This window comes from Microtus oregoni, unplaced genomic scaffold (assembly GCF_018167655.1).
Source record: "Microtus oregoni isolate MIOR12 unplaced genomic scaffold, Mior012 000052F_ref0000163, whole genome shotgun sequence".
Taxonomy (NCBI): Eukaryota; Metazoa; Chordata; class Mammalia; order Rodentia; family Cricetidae; genus Microtus; species Microtus oregoni.
Window position 1 is genome coordinate 15036264 of NW_024543828.1, and position 16880 is coordinate 15053143.

The following is a 16880-nucleotide window of genomic DNA, read 5'->3' on the forward strand; positions in this document are numbered from 1 at the left end:
CTCATTCATTTTTCTTATTAACACTTCCTGCTCCAAGTTCAAAAGTTTATTGACACAACACATCCAAAATAATTGAGGAAGAAAAATGCTACACATTTCATTTTTACCTTGACATAGGCCACAATCTTCAAGGAAATAGTTGCCAGGTAGAGGGAGTTCATTGCAAAGTCCATTAAGTTCCACCAATCATGGATGTATTCCGTGAATCCACCATCCCACATTTCCTTTATCTCCCCCCAAATAAAACCTGAAGAATGGAGGCAAGAAGTTTATTTATTACTTTATCAAGGCAGTGTTGAACATCACAACAGGAGTCCCCCAAGTGAATAAGGAGGAGGTTCATGAATGAACTTGACTGAGTGGGTGAGACTCTGAGAGGTGGAGATCACTTAGGTCTCTTTTTGTCTACTCAACCTCCCAAGTTTGAATTTGTCAAACTTATGCTTTTCACTCCTCTAGGCACTCTTCACTTTCATTTTTCAAAATTTACATATGACGTCTTAGGTTTCATCGTGGCATTTTGAGACACAAATTATAATTTGCTTTTGTTGTTCCTAACCCCGCTTCTCACTCACCTCTCTTCCTCCCTTACTCTTCTACTCCTTTCTGCTTTCAAGTCCCATGTGTTCTAGTTCCTCTTCCTCAATACCCTTTTTCCTCACATGGTTTTCTTTCTATTTTTATGACCTCTATTCACACCCAACACTCATATATTTATCAGACCATTAAAAGTAAGGATCTGCATATAAAAGAACATGAGGTACTTATTTTTTCTTAGTCTAGGTAGCCTCATTCAATGGAATATTTCTGGAATCTACCCATTTCCTTTAGAGTTTTCAATTTTATTATTCTTCTCAACTGAATAAACTTCCATTATGTGTATGTACTGTGTTTTTAATTATCTACGTCGACAGGCATCTAGGTTGGTTCCATTTCCTTGTTGTTGCCAACAGTGCAGCAATAAACATAGAGGTATAAGTGTAAGTGTCTCTATGGTGGGATAGTGGGTCCTTTGGGTACCTGAGCCAGGCATAGTACAGTTTCATGAGAAACTGACACACTGATTTTCACATTGCCTGCTTAAGTCTCTCACCATCAGCCAATGAGGCTTCTTCTTTTCCCACACCCTCGACAGTACACGACATCCCTTACTTTTGTGATGACAGCCATTATGAGTAGGATGAGAAAAATTTAAGAGTAATTCTAATTTTTATTTCCCTGATGGCTAAGGATGATGAATGCTTCTTGAAATATTTATCATCCACTTTGTCCTTAATTGGATGCTGTATCAATTTTGTCTTAAAGTTGATTTAGCTACTGAAATTTAAAGCACTGTACTCTACAGTTTTCCCATTTTGGAGTGTAATAAATTGGCTTCATTAGTATTATTCCATGGTCCTTACTTTCCACTAGGTGCTAAGGAGAAAAGCTCTCCATGGGTTTTGAGGTGAGTAGGTCGACCAGGGACCAAATTGCCAGATGTAAGTGATGAATCTAGGCATTGTGGACCCAAATAATTTAGGATCCTGTTTTCTCTGTGTTCCTTTCATTATGTTGGCATTTTGTGGAGTTTTGCCTGATGACAGAGATATTTCAGTAAAAGTATGTGGTTTTGGTCAAGCTCGTCATTTCCCAGACTTTACATATGAACCTCTAAGGGGATGCTATTAACTTCCAGATCCAGGGTAGCACTTAAGCTGTCTCTGAGAAAATCCCAATGATGCTCGTAATGCTAGCTTGGGGTTCATAGTCTGGTGATAAAGACTTAGAAGACGGCATGTACCGGATAGTCTGATAACATCGAATTAGGCCTAGAGACACAAGTACATCAACTTCACTGTTGCCAGTGGGAATTTCCCAGGTTTCTCTGCTGACTATGGGATCAGTATCCAAATAGAACATGGAACCTGAACAGGTGCTAGGATGGTGTGAAGTAGACACAATCACAAGAAATCAACAGAATCCACGTGCTTCCTGGTTATGGGAGAGGGCGCTTTAAGAAGAATGCTTAGTGCTTGCCCGATCCAGTTTACCTGAAGCCTATATGGACGAACACAAAGCTTTCTCCCCTAAACCATAACAGGCAGTTTTCCTCCATCCTAAGAGATGTTATGTGAGCAGATGTAAACACTGAGAACAAGCCTGGTTTCCAGTGGCCCATGCCTAGGATCGAAGAAACCACATTTCTTAGATTCTCAACAAAAGCCTACTGTGGGGGGGGGGGGGGGCTCCTAGCTCAGAGCTACTCTGAAGACATGTTCCAGTGTTTTTTTTTTTTGGAGGACTAGAAGACAGCCTGGTCATTATTGTTGTTCTGTTTCACACACCTAGAACCCAAGGCAGAATCATCCATTCCACAATAGTTGGGGGAGGCCCTTGTACATGGAGGTCTGTCCTGACGATATGCTGAGAGGCCAGGAGGAGCATGAAGAGGAAGGTCAGATAGGAAGCTGTGTGGCAGATGAACTTGATAAAGGGCTTCTTGATGAAGAGCCCAAGGTTGCTCCTGGGTGAGATCAGATAGGCAATAGACAGCATAGGAAACAGGAAGCCAATGGTCATACAGGTCACAAGCTTGACTACCCAGTGCTTTCTCCGCCATCCAGGGAAGCCATCATACCACAAGGTGGCAAGCAATTGTTGGCAGTTTGGCTGAGCAACAAACTAGGGGAAAAGAAAAGAGAGACAGAGAAAGCAAACACGTTAGGCATCTAAGATGTCCAGGAAATACTCAATGTTCATATGTTCTTGTCTTCTCCAGCAAGAGACAATGTAACCAATCACAGTGGAGGCTGAAAATCATGAAAAGCACATTGAAAAATTTAATTCCCAGGTCCATTCCTGACGGAGTCCTTAAGGTGTGGAGAGATAGCGCCTGGACATCAGTTTTCTAAATTTTCCTGGGAATATGCGTGCCTCTCAGCTGAGAATCATGGGGATTTTTATTTCAGACTGATTTGCTTCTACGTATTCCCATCACCTACATGTGGTCACCATCAAGTGTGCAGTTGGTTTAGGGAAACACAAACTGCTGGAGAATAAGCCGTGCCTGTGGCTATGGTTTGAAATGGAAATTAGTCCCCTTTTAATTTCGCCTCTTTCCCATTTTGTTTTGGGTTGCAACAAATCGTGTTGCTACTTTGCTATCTACTTAATACCCTTTCTAGCTTAGATATACAACACGGGAAAAATATTTGGGGGCCAACACTATAATATTGTATACTAACCCAGCTGGGATTTGACTTAAGGCCATTTACAAAGTGTCACTGATTAATAATTAAAGCATAATCAGCAAGGCAAGTCACCCTGCAGCTGCTACTTCCTGGTAAGTGACTCAATAGGGAGCTCAGCTGGCAACCAATGATTTGAAATACTGCCTACATTTGACTATTCAAGCTTCCCAGTGGACAGATTAACATAGCTACATGGCGTAGCATACTAGTAGAGAGGACAGAAACCTGTTCCACCATTTAGCTAACACCTAAGGCAAACGATCCCAACCCTACTATTACATTTCCAATGATCAGAAATTTTCAGTTGAATCCTTCTCCTTGAGCACATGGGTAGACAATTTCCCAGCATTCTTGGCCCTGGGACTAAATCCTCATTAATGGCATAGGAATAGAAATGATGTGTGACAGTTGAAGGATTGGCCCATAGACGGTTTCCATTTGTTCCTGTGACCTTACCCCATTTGGGGACTTTTGTGAGTTCATGCCCCTCATTATCCATGAGGAAGATTACTGTCATGCTGACCAAGAATGTTTATATTGAACCATTACATGTCTGAGAAAATTCTCTTGTTTTTAAGTCACCATATGTTTTTAGGTTTAAAGCAGATGAAAATTATGAAACTATGAAAAATAATCTCTATGACTAAAGAGACAGCTCAGTGTTTGAGAACACTTGTTGTTCTTGCAGAGGACCTGGGTTCAGTTCCAAGTCTCAACGTGGCAACTCACAACCATTTGTAACACTCTGGTTCTAGAGGATTTAATGTTCTCTTCTCACCTCTGTGGGCACCGGGCACATATGTGGCACACATATACAAACAAAGGCAAAGCACTCTCATACACAATTTATCAAATGCTTTCTAATTTCCAAATGTTTTTATTCTCTGACATCATTTCACCCAAATATGTTTATAATTTATATTATGTACCTATAACTCCTTTCCACAATTCATACACAAAATCAAATAGACCCTTTTTACTTTTCTAGGCATCACAGACTATGCTAAAGAAACCCAAGAAGATATAGGAAAACTGGAGGGTAAAGCTAGAACTTCAGATGCAATGAAAAAAATTTAGTCTCATGAAGAGCACAGTGTATGAAGAGTGGGATGCCTTGTTTTTTAAGTTTTTAGTTTATTAGTTCTCTCTTTTGAAATGTGCCTCATCATGGCAGACTAAGTCACTGCAGGATTTTAGTCTTCTTCCTTTTTGCTAGCTCTAATGTTGGCCTTCGCAAACGCCCAATCCACGACCTTTGTTCAATGTGACTTTGTGTTCCTTGCACTGTTTTTTTTTCTCAAATAGATTATGCCTTACAATCTGTATTTGGGCACATTCTGCTTGCCTATTTAAAGGATTCATAAATCATGCCAAATCCAGTTGTCTTACCACCATAATGGGTTCTGAATCCAAATGCAACAATGACATCTGGTATGGTCTTATGTATTTTGGCTAGCAGTGGCCAAATTTCTTTCTTCAGTGCTGTTGGTTTTCCAGAGTGAAGGGCATAGACAACCATTTGTTTCTTCTGAGGTAGATGGTTGGCCATCAATTTCCTGATCTTGACAATTACAGTGCCATTCATGATGATGGCTGTCCTCAAGCAGCCAAGGAGGAATGAGGGACACTTTTGTGATGGACAGCAACATGAATGCACAAGGAAAGACTACCCTCCCAAGACAGTTTTACAACCGTGCAGCACAGGAACTGCAAGGGGTATGGATGGGGCATTACAGGGAACACAAATGAGGCTTCCGGAAGGGTAGGGCAGCACCTGAGTGGAGTATAAAGGATGTGTAGAAGATGGCTAGATACAGGAGAAGAGAGGGAACAGGAGAAAACAACAAAGGCAGAGTGGATGATATATCCAAAGGCATCGAAAGAGGTGAAGAAGAGTATTATTCATCTTGGGAACAGATTTGGTGTGGCTGCAGCTTGTATTGTGAGGCTGGCTGTAAGTGATAAAAGATGAGACTGGGGGTAGGGAGGGGTCAGACAGCATATCAAATGATCTAATCTTGAGACACCATAAATAATGCAGACTAGCACTAAGAGCAATGGGGAAACATAAGGAGTGTAAGTACGTGTATGGACACACAGGCACGCATGTTTGCATGTTTCTTTAATAGTTTGTAGAACAGAATACTGGTATCATTTTCATTTTACAGATGATGACAATGATACCAAGATACATTTGTTGGTAGAAGGTAAGCCAGAACTGATACCTTAGTCCGGCTGACTTTATGGGCTAAGCTCACAAATACCGTGTTCTCTGAGACTCCTTGGGTAGTATGGTATGAGACAGAGAAAACTGGATTTCTTCATATCTTGCTCGTAGGCCTTGCCACACTGATAGAAATGCCCACATCACTTACTGCTGTGGGAGAAGCATCAAAATTTTACTCACATATTTAGAAAGTGGAATATATGGAACTATTAAATACTGTTAACAGTTTCCAGTTAGCATATTATATTATCCAGTTAAGGAACCAGCCTGCCAGTAAAGACTAGAGATGAGTGTAAAATACACCTAACAGTGGTTTAGACTATAGTATTCTATAAAATATATTGGTTCAACTCCTGGCTCTGCTATGTATTAGTTATATAATTTTGAACATTACTAAAATTTTAAGTTAATCATTATGGAATATCTTTTCATTTATTTGGTCTTTATTTCTCCTAACCATGTCTTATAATTTTCACATCTTACATTTAATTCTTTAATTCTATTGGTTAGCATTTTATTAATTTCGATGCTATTTCTTTTCAAATTTAATTTTGGATAGCTTAGTGATACTAACTAGAAACTATTTAGAGATAAAATTTTAACAAATTTAGTTAAAGCACTGAGCTTTTAGTCACGATTCATAAATTGAGACAACCTGTATTCTACAACTAGAAATGAAAGCTCCCACTAGACAATGGCAGAACAATGGACTACATAAAGGAGGGAGAAGAAAATAAAACAAAAAGAGAAAAAAGCAAATTGCTAACATCAGGTTACTTCTGTTTACTTTTTCTGCTATCAAAATACAGAGAACTTCATTATTATGTGGACTCAGGTAGACTGAACCTCCTGTTCTCCAAAATACTCATCTACTTTGAGTAATATCCGGATCCTTAAAGTGTTTGTTTGATTATGTGACAATCAGTGTAAGTGACTATTTTGTTTTGGTCTAGTCTGTTGAAGCCTAGTTTCTGAGCTCAGTTCAAAACAATGTCTCCTCCATGGTTATTGTTCACTGATTTTGCATATTGATATTGTATGTTGTAGTTGTAACCATCTTACTTATTAGAACTAATAGTTTTGGTTGTTGTTTATTCCTTAGAATTTTCTTGATACCAGATTATGTCATCTGGGAATAGAGTTTTAATTCTTCCTTTTTGAATTGGATGCTGCTTTGTTCTTTTTACCTAACTGAACTAATGACTATCTCTAGTAAAGTGATGAAATAGCGAGGGTGTGAATATATTTGTCTTAATTTAGATCTTGGGGCAAAAAGCCTTTCATAGTTTTCCATAGTTAGCTTTTATCTGGTTCTCTTCTAGTTACACTTTTCACATGTTTCAATCATGACAGATTGTAGGATTTTATCAAGAGCTATTTTGTGTGCCCACCAACGAGATCTTATTTATGGGCTTTATCCTTTTCTCCACTACTACATTAGATTGGTTGATTTTATGTTGAATGGCTTTCACATTCCTGGGATACATTCCATTTGGTTAGGTGTGTGATCCTTTTTATACATTGTTGCAATCAGATTGGTTTTGTTGTTTATTCTATTATTATCCCCAACTATTATGGTCGGCCTCAGGCAGACTAGTTTTTAAACAACTGTTGCTTATGCTTTCCAAAATGCCCCTGAAAGGGCTGCTGGTGTAAGAAGGCAAGGGCTGTGACTGACACTTATCTTTTTAGAGAGTTGCCTAACAGTCATACTGACAGTTCTCTAGGGATAGGTTTATTCAGAGCCATCTATTATCATTCCGCTCACTCCAGTGGATGCCAGGTGCTGACTTTTCACAGATACTGTGGCAACAGGGATTTTGGCTTTCCGTGTTGCTATGGGCTGGGTAAAGGAAGATGAGAACAGGATCTGTTAAAATGCTGCAAACCTTGCTGTTCTTCCTGATATTCAGCTGGTTTCTTTGGATAAATTAATCTCTGATTGTTGGAAGCTTTTGGGTCATATCTACAGTTCTAGGGGAAAACGTCAATTTTAAGGAAATTCTCAAGGTCTTGGTGCTATTTTGTAAGAGTGAATTTTCAGAAGTCCGGACTTTGCCATTCTGAAAGTGTTTCTTGTGACTTTTTAACTTGTCATGTGTGAGAATTGGGGGAAATGGTACATTTATTTCCCAATTCTTCTGTTCAGGAACATCAAAAGAAATAAACGAAACCAATAAAGCAAAGCAAAATGAAGTTTAAGGAAGATAGGAGCTTCTGAATAGCTTCCTGGATTCAGAACATGCTTTATTCTTCAATAGATTCTTAATATTTTGCAAAACACCTTACATAAGGTTGATGCTAAATAAATATTTTAAAATAGTCTCATTTATTCTTTGACAATTTCACAATATACAAATTGTACTTTTTTTATTTGCCCCCTACTCCTCCCCAACTAATTCTCCCACTTCATGTTCTCTGTCTTTCTGTCTCTGCTTCTGTCTCTCTCCTTTTAAAATAACTCAGAACTCAATTAGTTCTGCATGAACATCCATGGGTTTGAGGTCATCCACATTACCATGTGGACCTTGGGTAATCAGGAGCCAAACTATTGAAGAAAACTGACTCCCCCTTCCCCAACTGCCAATAGCTCCTCAGCTAGGGGTGGGGCCACATAAATTCCTTCCCCATTTATGCTGGAATGTTGACTGCTTTGATTTTGTGCAGTAGGAGGAGGGTCATCTGTCTGTGTTACTCTCATTGGTTAATAAAGAAACTGCCTTGGCTTTTTGACAGGGCAGGATTTAGATAGGTGGAGTAGACAGAACAGATTCTTACCATGGGGGCATTACTGAATCTTATAAAGTGCCTCATAATGAGATTTTTCACATGCACCAGCTCACAATAACAGCAGATATTGGTATCATACTCATTTTATGGATGATGCCAATGGTGCTTGTGGTGATACTTTGTGATCTAATAAAGCCTGCCTGAAGATCAGAGTTAGTTAGTCATAGAAGCCAGGCAGTGTTGGCACACACACCTTTAATCTCAGCACTCTGGAGTCAGAGGCAGATAGATTTCTGTGAGTTTAATGTCACCCTGGGCTATGCTAGATTGATCCAGTATCAAAGAGAAACAGAACCAGGAAGTAGTGGCTCACACCTTTAATCCCAGTACTAAGATGGTAGAACAGGAAGTGATATGGCTGGGCAGAGCGAAGAATACATGGTGGGAGGAGACAGGAATTTGTTGCATCCAGTCTGAGGATTCGTGGAGATAGGATCTTGCCCATTTTGGTCTGAGGATTTGGTAGATGTAAAAGTTCTCTCTACTGGCTGACTCCTTTACTTTTCTGATATTTTAGTATTTACCCTGATATCTGACTCCAGATTTTTATTATTAATACCAATTAGAATTCACACAACAGGTGTTAAGGTACATTTGTTGGTAGGTAGTAGAGCCAGAACCCTAGTTTGATTGACTCCCTGAGCTAAGCTCACAAACACTGTGCTCTCTGACAATCAAAGGGTAGTATGGTCTGAGAAACACAGAAAGATGAATCTCTTCACATCTTGCTTTTAGACCTTGCCACCCTAATAGAAATGCTCATATCACTTACCATAGTACATGGGTCATTTAAACAGTGTCAACAGTTTCCAGTTAGCATATTACATTAGCCAGTTAAGGGACCTGCCTGCCAGTAAAGCCTAGAAATGATCAGGCCCCTGAGTAGCATGTAGGGAAGGTGAAAACAGAAGGGGCCTACTTAAGAACACAGAAAAGTACCAAAGATAGGGGGCTGGAGAGATGGCTCAGAGGTTAAGAGCACTGATTGTTCTTCCAGAGGTCCTGAGTTCAATTCCCAGCAACCACATGGTGGCTCACAACCATCTGTAATGAGATCTGGTGCCCCCTTCTGGCCTGCAGACACACATGCAGACAGAACACTGTAAACAAGTAAATAAAAATCTTAAAAAAAGAAAGAAAGAAAAGTACCAAAGAGCTGAGCCAGATCTGCATGTGATCCATCTTTCCAAACTATGCAAATCTGCACAAATTTTCCTCACTGCCATTGTCCTGCTCCTTTGGACTGCCTCATTCCCCAACAATTTCGGGCAATGGTTGCAATTTATTAAAAATGTGTCTGACATAATACACGTTAGAACCCTTCTGCACAAATTTTCCTCAGTGCCATTGTCCTGCTCCTTTGGACTGCCTCGTTCTTCAAAAATTTCAGGCAGTGGTTGCAATTTATTAGAAATGTGTCTGACCTAATACACAGAACTCTTCGAAAGTCTTGCATTTCCCCCTTCAACATTAAGCTCCTTTTGTTCACTTACATTTTTAAGATGGGGTCTCATTATGGTGCTCAAGCCAAGCATGATCTCACTTCCTGCCTCTGCTTCTCCCATGCTGGGATTACAGTTGGGAGCCACCATGCCTGGTCTAAGATTTCTTTCTTTCTTTAAAAATTGAATTTTGCCAGCACACATGTGATAGTCAGAGGACAATCTTGTGCAATCGGTCGTCTCCTTCCACCTTTACATGGATTCTGGAGATCAAACCGAAGCGGCCAGGCTTGCATGACTGAGTTCTTCACCTACTGAGTCATCTCAGCAGCCTAAGGTTGTGCTTTAAGTCAGTAGTTTTCAACTTTCCGAATTCTGTGACCCCATAATACAATTTCTCGTGTTGTAGTGAGCCCCCAACCATAAAATTATTTGTTTTGTTACTTCATAACTGTAATTTTACTACTGTCATGATTGTAATGTAAATATCTGTGTTTATTTACTGATGGTCTTGGGCAACTCCTGGGAAAGAATTGTTTGACCCCCAAAGGGGTTCCAGGTTGGGAACCGCTGCTTTAAGTGGAGTGACGTGGTTACTTTTTGCCCCTTGCAGGAGTACTTCTTGGCAGGAATGATGCAAAGTTGGATTGGCAAGAGCTTATTCTTTGCTCAGAAAACTGGAAAGTTTTCTTGGCTTTCCTCTTAGTAGAATGCTGACTTAATTTATAAAGGGAGAACCATCTCCCTAACAAAAGTCACATACGAGAGGCTTGTTTCTACAGCTGTCTAAATGGTCAGTTGGCTTTAGTAGCTCGGCACATCAGAAATTGATTTTCTTATTGCAAGGGATGCATATGGAACTTTCAACAAGTATTTATACCCACTCCAGCCCAGTGCTGACTAGTGCTTGCTGGAGGAGCATGACCGGAGAAGACTTGGGATGTTTTCCAGCCTTCAAGAGCCTAATTACTAGGAAACTATTAACAAGGCAAGCACCTGAGCGCTAAAATGCTTGCAGAAGCCACACAGAGGGTAGACAGGCTAGGTCCCCAGATGGTTGGCTTCTACAGATAATCAAGACCACTCCCCTCTCGAAATCCAGAGATTATTTTGCCAAGTAAAGGTTAGAGAAAAGCTCTTGCATATTTTATTTCCTATCACCATTTTATAAGAGAAAGAGCTAAAATGAAATACACTCATTCAGTGTAGATCCATGTAATAGCTTTGGGGAAATCTCACAGCTTTGTCATGGGAACTTAGGACATTCATTAGAAAGGAGGAAGATTTATGCAGTATGAAAAGGAAACAGCATAGGTTATTCAGAAGCAGGAATAATCAGCAGACACCAAAATACTAAGGAAAGGCTGGAGAAAATCATAAAATCAGAGTATGATACTTCTTTCTGGAAGCCTTCCTTGATTTCTCCAGCCGGAGGTGACCTGTCATTCTTCCTTAAGCCCAGGTGACTTTGCTTCTTGCTGGTCCTCATGCTGTACTTGCTCTGAGTGGAGACTGTGCCTGTGACTTGGCCTTTATATTAGACTGTTAAGCTGCTGAGGGAGGAACACTTTCACATGCGTCATTTCCATCTCAGCGTGCTTTGTGGCTTTTATGGCATTTGACAATATGAAGCAATTTCTCCCTCTTCTCCCTGCTAAATTTCTGACTTAAATGATCAACTGTCAGAAATCTTTCCCTTTTGGCCACTCAAGCACATAACTCATATAGCACAGGCCCCTGCCAAGTTCTCAGGAATGCAGACACCATTTCTCTTTTCATCTAAAATCTGGAGTCCCTCAAGGCATGTCTCTATCAGTAGTCATAAGAGTCAGAGACAAAATATGCACAGCATTTCCTGTGCTTTGGGTAATTTAAAAAGCTCTATATGTGTACAGATGGTCCCTGATTCATGATGCTTGGACTTCTTATGCTACAAAAGCAATATGCACACAGTATAAATTGTACTTCAAATTTAAAATTTTGTTGCTGTGCATTTGAGGGCATCCTGGGTTATATTAGTGAAGCAGTTCTCAATCTGTGGGGTCTCAATCCCTTTGAGGGTTGAATGACCTTTTCATAGGGGTCCCATATCAAATATCCTGCATATCAGATACTTATATAATGATTCATAACTAGCAAAATTATAGTTATAAAGTAGCAAGACAAATAGTTTTATGGTTGGGTGTCAGCATTAGGAAGGTACAGAACCACTGTATTAATGACTTTCATGCCAGCTAGGACCAAAGAGTGAGACATATCCTCATAGAATCAAAATAAATAAAAGAACAAATAAAATGAAATACAAATCTGAACTTTTTCTTGGGCTAGGCATATGCCATCTTATCCTCACTGGTGATAATGGGCAGTGGCAGTAGCATTGCTCCTAGTCAGTCACAGGAGCATGAAGGGAAACAATGATTGTCTAGAGTAGATGGGGTTGCACAGAAGTTCCAAATAAAGATATTTACAGTGTACAGCAGACTTATGTGTGTGCGTGCCCACCAGAAGTGGAAGAAAGCTACTACAACATACCTAGGAATTTGGTACTATTATTACAACCAGTTACAGGTAAAGCAATTGAGGCTCAGACAGATGAAATAATAATAATCATAGCCATAACTAACATTTTAATGCAAGCACTCACTGAAGAAGAAAAAGGTAGGGACAGATTTCTCTGGATATTCACTTTCCATCATCTGAAGAGGCAATGGAAAGTGTAGCATAATTTCCTTGGAGAGCAGAGGACCTGGGCTCAGTAAACTTTTAAGAAGTGAGCTAGGTTGTGAGACAGAACAAGTCAGCAGGCATGGAGCTTGTGTGGGCTCTGTCAGGAATAAACAGTAACTCCTCAGTTCATCCTGGTCCTGCCATAGAGGCTGTAAGAAAGTAAAGAAGAAAGAAAGGAAAGAAGAAAGGAAGGTAGGTAGGAAGGACTAAATCTTTACCTGGATAAAGAATGTTGGTCCCACATTGAACCATCTCACTGGCTATTTTCAGATGGTAATGTACATAAAATTCAATAGAAGAGACTGGAAGGAAGGTTTTTTTTTTTTTAACCATGTGTTGAATAGCTAGAAGTTTGTGAGATAGTGTAGTTGGCATTCCCTGATTCATGCATAAACTTTTTTTCTCTTGGTATTCCCTAAACAATTCGGCCTAACAGCTATTAAATAGCACATACATTGTATTCAGTATTATTAGCAAACTGAGGATGATTTAAAGTATTTATGATAATATGCAAATACTGGAGAACTTTATGTAGGAGACCTGAGCACCTGAGGGTTTGGGTCTCCAAGGAGGAACAGTTGCTGGAGTAGAGAGCTCACTGTTCTCTGCAGTTACTGCAACAAATTGTCTTCGAATGCTTATAAAACAAACTTGTTTCAAGCTGGCCAGTTTATAATGGATACAAATATTTCTTTCTATACTTTGAAAGTAGAAAGATTTGAGAGGGAAGAATTAGTGATTCTTTTCTAAAGGCGGGAAGATGCAGGTCAGCAGGGCGGTGATGGAGCACGTCTTTAATCCCAGCACCAGGGATCTAGAGGCAGGGGATCTCTGAGTTTGAGGCCAACCTGTTTACAGAACAAGTTACAGGATAGTCAAGGCTACACAGAGAAACCAAAAGGAGAAAGAGAGAGGAAAGAGAGGAGAGAGAGAGAGAGAGAGAGAGAGAGAGAGAGAGAGAGAAAGGGGGGGAGGGAGAGTGAGTCATCTATTTTTTTCATCAGTAAATGGCTGCACACTGAAATGGGCCAGACTTCTATTGTATCAGAGGTCAGCTGCAAAAGATGGTTTGTGAACAAGAGGGTGTTTGAAAACTAGCTCAGCTGAAATGATTTAAGATGGAATTGCTTTTGTTTCCTTTGTGGCTGCCAATCAAGCTGAGCTCAAGAAGGCAACCAATGGCAATGCAAATAGAGAAATACATTCTAGGGCAGTGGTTCTCAACCTTCCTAAATGCTGCAACTCTTTATTACAGTTCTTCATGTTGTGACCCCCAACCACAAAATTACTTTTATTGTTACATCATAACTGTAATTTTGCTACTGTTATGAATTGTATTGTAAAATTTGTGTTTTCCAATGGTCTTAGGCTCCCCTACCCTGGAAAAGGGTCAGTTGACCTCAGGAGTCAACAGTGGTTGAGAACTACTGTTCTAGGACCAACCTTCAACCACAACAGTGAGTTTGCAAAGCTGTATCTTCATTAAACATGCCCCTTCTATCATTACCAAGGAAGCAGGCACCTGACACCAATATTTAGTAGGGAGTTTTAGCCCAGTGTATAATTGGAAGTAGCCTTGTAGTCTCTTTTTAAGGGCATTTTTATATTTATTCAACTACATCATAAATCCTTGGTAAACTTTATGCAAAAAGGAGATGCCTTTTAATCTCAGCATTGCTGAGATATTCTATACAAGGCAACAACTATGTTGTTGCCATTAACTTGCAGACTTGATCCTGGAGCTGGGCTACTAGTTTAAAGGGAAAAACAGATGCAGGTGATATGGGATTTCCCTCTGTATGCTGTGATTACCATTAATGAATAAAGAAACTGCTTTGGGCCTATAGCAGGGCAGAACTTAGCTAGGTGGGGAAAACTAAACTGAATTCTGGGTGGAAAAAGGCAGAATCAGAGAGAAGCCATGGAGCAGCCACTAGAGACAGACACTGGGAACTTTACCTGGTCAATTACAGCCATGTGGCAATACACAGATTAATAGAAATGGGTTAAATTAATATGTAAGAGTTAGTCAATAAGAAGTAAGAGCTAATAGGTCAAGCAGTGATTTAATCAATACAGTTTCTGTGTGATTATTTTGGGGCTAAGCAGCCGAGAATGAAACAAGTGGCCTCCTCCAACATGCAGGCTTGCAAAAGACGTCTTTACAAAAGACGTCAGTAGGAAAATACACTTCCTATATCAAGCTAGACCTGAACTCCACTAATATGAATTAAATGGAGCAAAATGGCACTAGAAACTATCTCAAAACACATATTTTAAGTACATTTTTTTTAATTTGAAAATAATTACACACAGTGGTCAGTGTTGGTTCAATGGGGTTCCCTCACAAATACTCTAATTCTCTTGGGTTGGATATGGTAGATGGACTTTTAAAGAAATTATAACAGCTGGATTATATCTTATACAATGATTTCTTCTGACATGAGATGGTAAGCAGAGGCTGGTAGGAATAAATTCCTTCTTTGAAAGAGCCTTCTGAAAGGAAAGGGACCCTGTATTGGAAAGTTGCTCAGCAGGGAGGGAGCGAGTGACACAGAGCATGAAAGCTAGGGAAAATGGAAAGCCTCATAGCTGAGTAAAGCCATGCAAGAATTCATATAGGGCATATGGCCAGGGTCAGGTCACCTCAGAATTGCAGCCCTGCTGGCTTAACTTGAAAAGCTAAAAGGGGAAATACTTTGAAGAACAAGCATACCAAAGCAGAGAACTATAAACTAGCGGTCAGACAAATACCACAAACCCAGCAGGGAGTTAGGAATCTGATGAGAACTAAAGTTGTAACTGATCCTGGTGGCATGTCTTAGATAGCTGGTTGTTCTTTGAGGGCTGGAGCATCAAGCCCAGCCCCTGGGAGGATGCAAGGGGCTCTGGTGCTGACAAGTCCCATCTCAGCCCCATTCCTGCCTCTCCTCCAGGAGCAAAAGCATTTTGGAACTCTAAAGTTTGTTCACTTCTAGAACAATAGCATGTTGTCTGTACCATCGGTCAGGTAATTCTCAGTGGGAAGGCAGCACTCACCACTATGTTTGCCAAGCTTAACATGTGCAAATCAGGTTGCCCAATTAAATATAAACTTCAGATAAGTAAAAATAATGACTTTTAGTAAATACATTGATAATACTCAATTTATAACTCTTCAAACCAGGTGTGATGGTCTACCCTATAATTCCAGCACTCAAGAGATTAAAGCAGGGAGATTGCCATGATTTCAAGGCCAGCCTGGGCTACTTATGAGTTTGAGGTTAGCCTGGCCTACTGACTGAGGCCTCATATCAATAAAAACTCCACAAAACTTAATGTCTAATTTATGACTTTTTACCTTTATGATAGTCTGAAGGCTGTACACATTCAATAGGAATCATATTTTGAATTTTAAAATTTTTCTTTGTGGGACAGTCCCTAATGTGGTCTGAAACTCTTATGATGTTGAACAGTAGTGGTGAACCACAGCTCCAGTTAGTCCCATGGTCACAACTGGAAGTGATGAATACACTACAGTGTACTATGTCACTGAGCTGGGACAGTCTACAGGTTAGCTGTAGTAAATGCAGTTTTGACTTCTACTTTGAACCAGCCATGGATTTAAGGACAAGCTATATCCTAAGTGGAGGGGCATCTATACTGAACTTTTAGTCTGACTTGACCTGTGATTTGCAATGGAACGCAAACGAGTCTTAGGGTTTGTTTCTTTTTCCGTGTAACAGTGTTGCCTGCTTCACAGAACTGTTAGGACAATTATACAGATCATGGGTGGGAAGTACTTTACAATGTTCTCAATGTTGGACAGATGGATGTCTCTTTGATCATATGGCAGAATAATACAAGCTGATGGCCTAAAGTATGCTCTACTAATGATAATGTTGCAAAGCCAAGGGCATAGTCTTTCCTTTATCATCGGAAGAAGAAACTTGGTGTTCAAGTGACAGCCTCTTTGCACGATGACCTTGGACAAATTACTAAATGTTTCTGGCCCTCAGTTTTCCTATCTGCAAAATGAGGATTATAAAGCAACCCATATCTTACTGTCATTATGAGGACTAAGGGAGTTAATTCAGTTGCCAGGCAACTAAGAAACAAGTATTTTATTTAATCATGGATTATTATGAGTATTAAATGAGCCCTTCACTCAATAAAGGGTAGCTATTTTCATCATTATTGTTATTGTGAAATAGATGGAGAAATAGCTGCTTCATATATATATATATATATATATATATATATATATATATATAGTATTGAGGTGATGAAATGTATGATTTAACCAAGTCATGCTTAGACATAATTTGTATGCATCGTGTTTGCTTCCATTATCAGTCCCTGTGTACATTCTGTGGATGTGTCCTGTTATGTTAATTTTCGGCTTTGAATTCTGGAAAGGAGTTTGGTGGTGGTGGCAGAAGAGAGAATAGATGGTGAGGTACAAAAGTGCTATTGTATTGG

At 39.8% G+C, this 16880-nt stretch overlaps 1 protein-coding gene across 1 annotated transcript in view; it reads right to left on the bottom strand.

The window, feature by feature from the left end:
• Window positions 1-16880, bottom strand: part of LOC121437522 (short transient receptor potential channel 5-like) — a 146404-nt gene that overhangs the window by 59782 nt on the left and 69742 nt on the right. Inside the window, exons 3-4 of the mRNA XM_041637388.1 lie at window positions 2328-2664; window positions 108-247 (exon numbers count right to left, since the gene is read on the bottom strand). Of these exons, the coding sequence (XP_041493322.1) occupies window positions 108-247; window positions 2328-2664 (477 nt within the window). The remainder of the gene's footprint in view (window positions 1-107; window positions 248-2327; window positions 2665-16880) is intronic.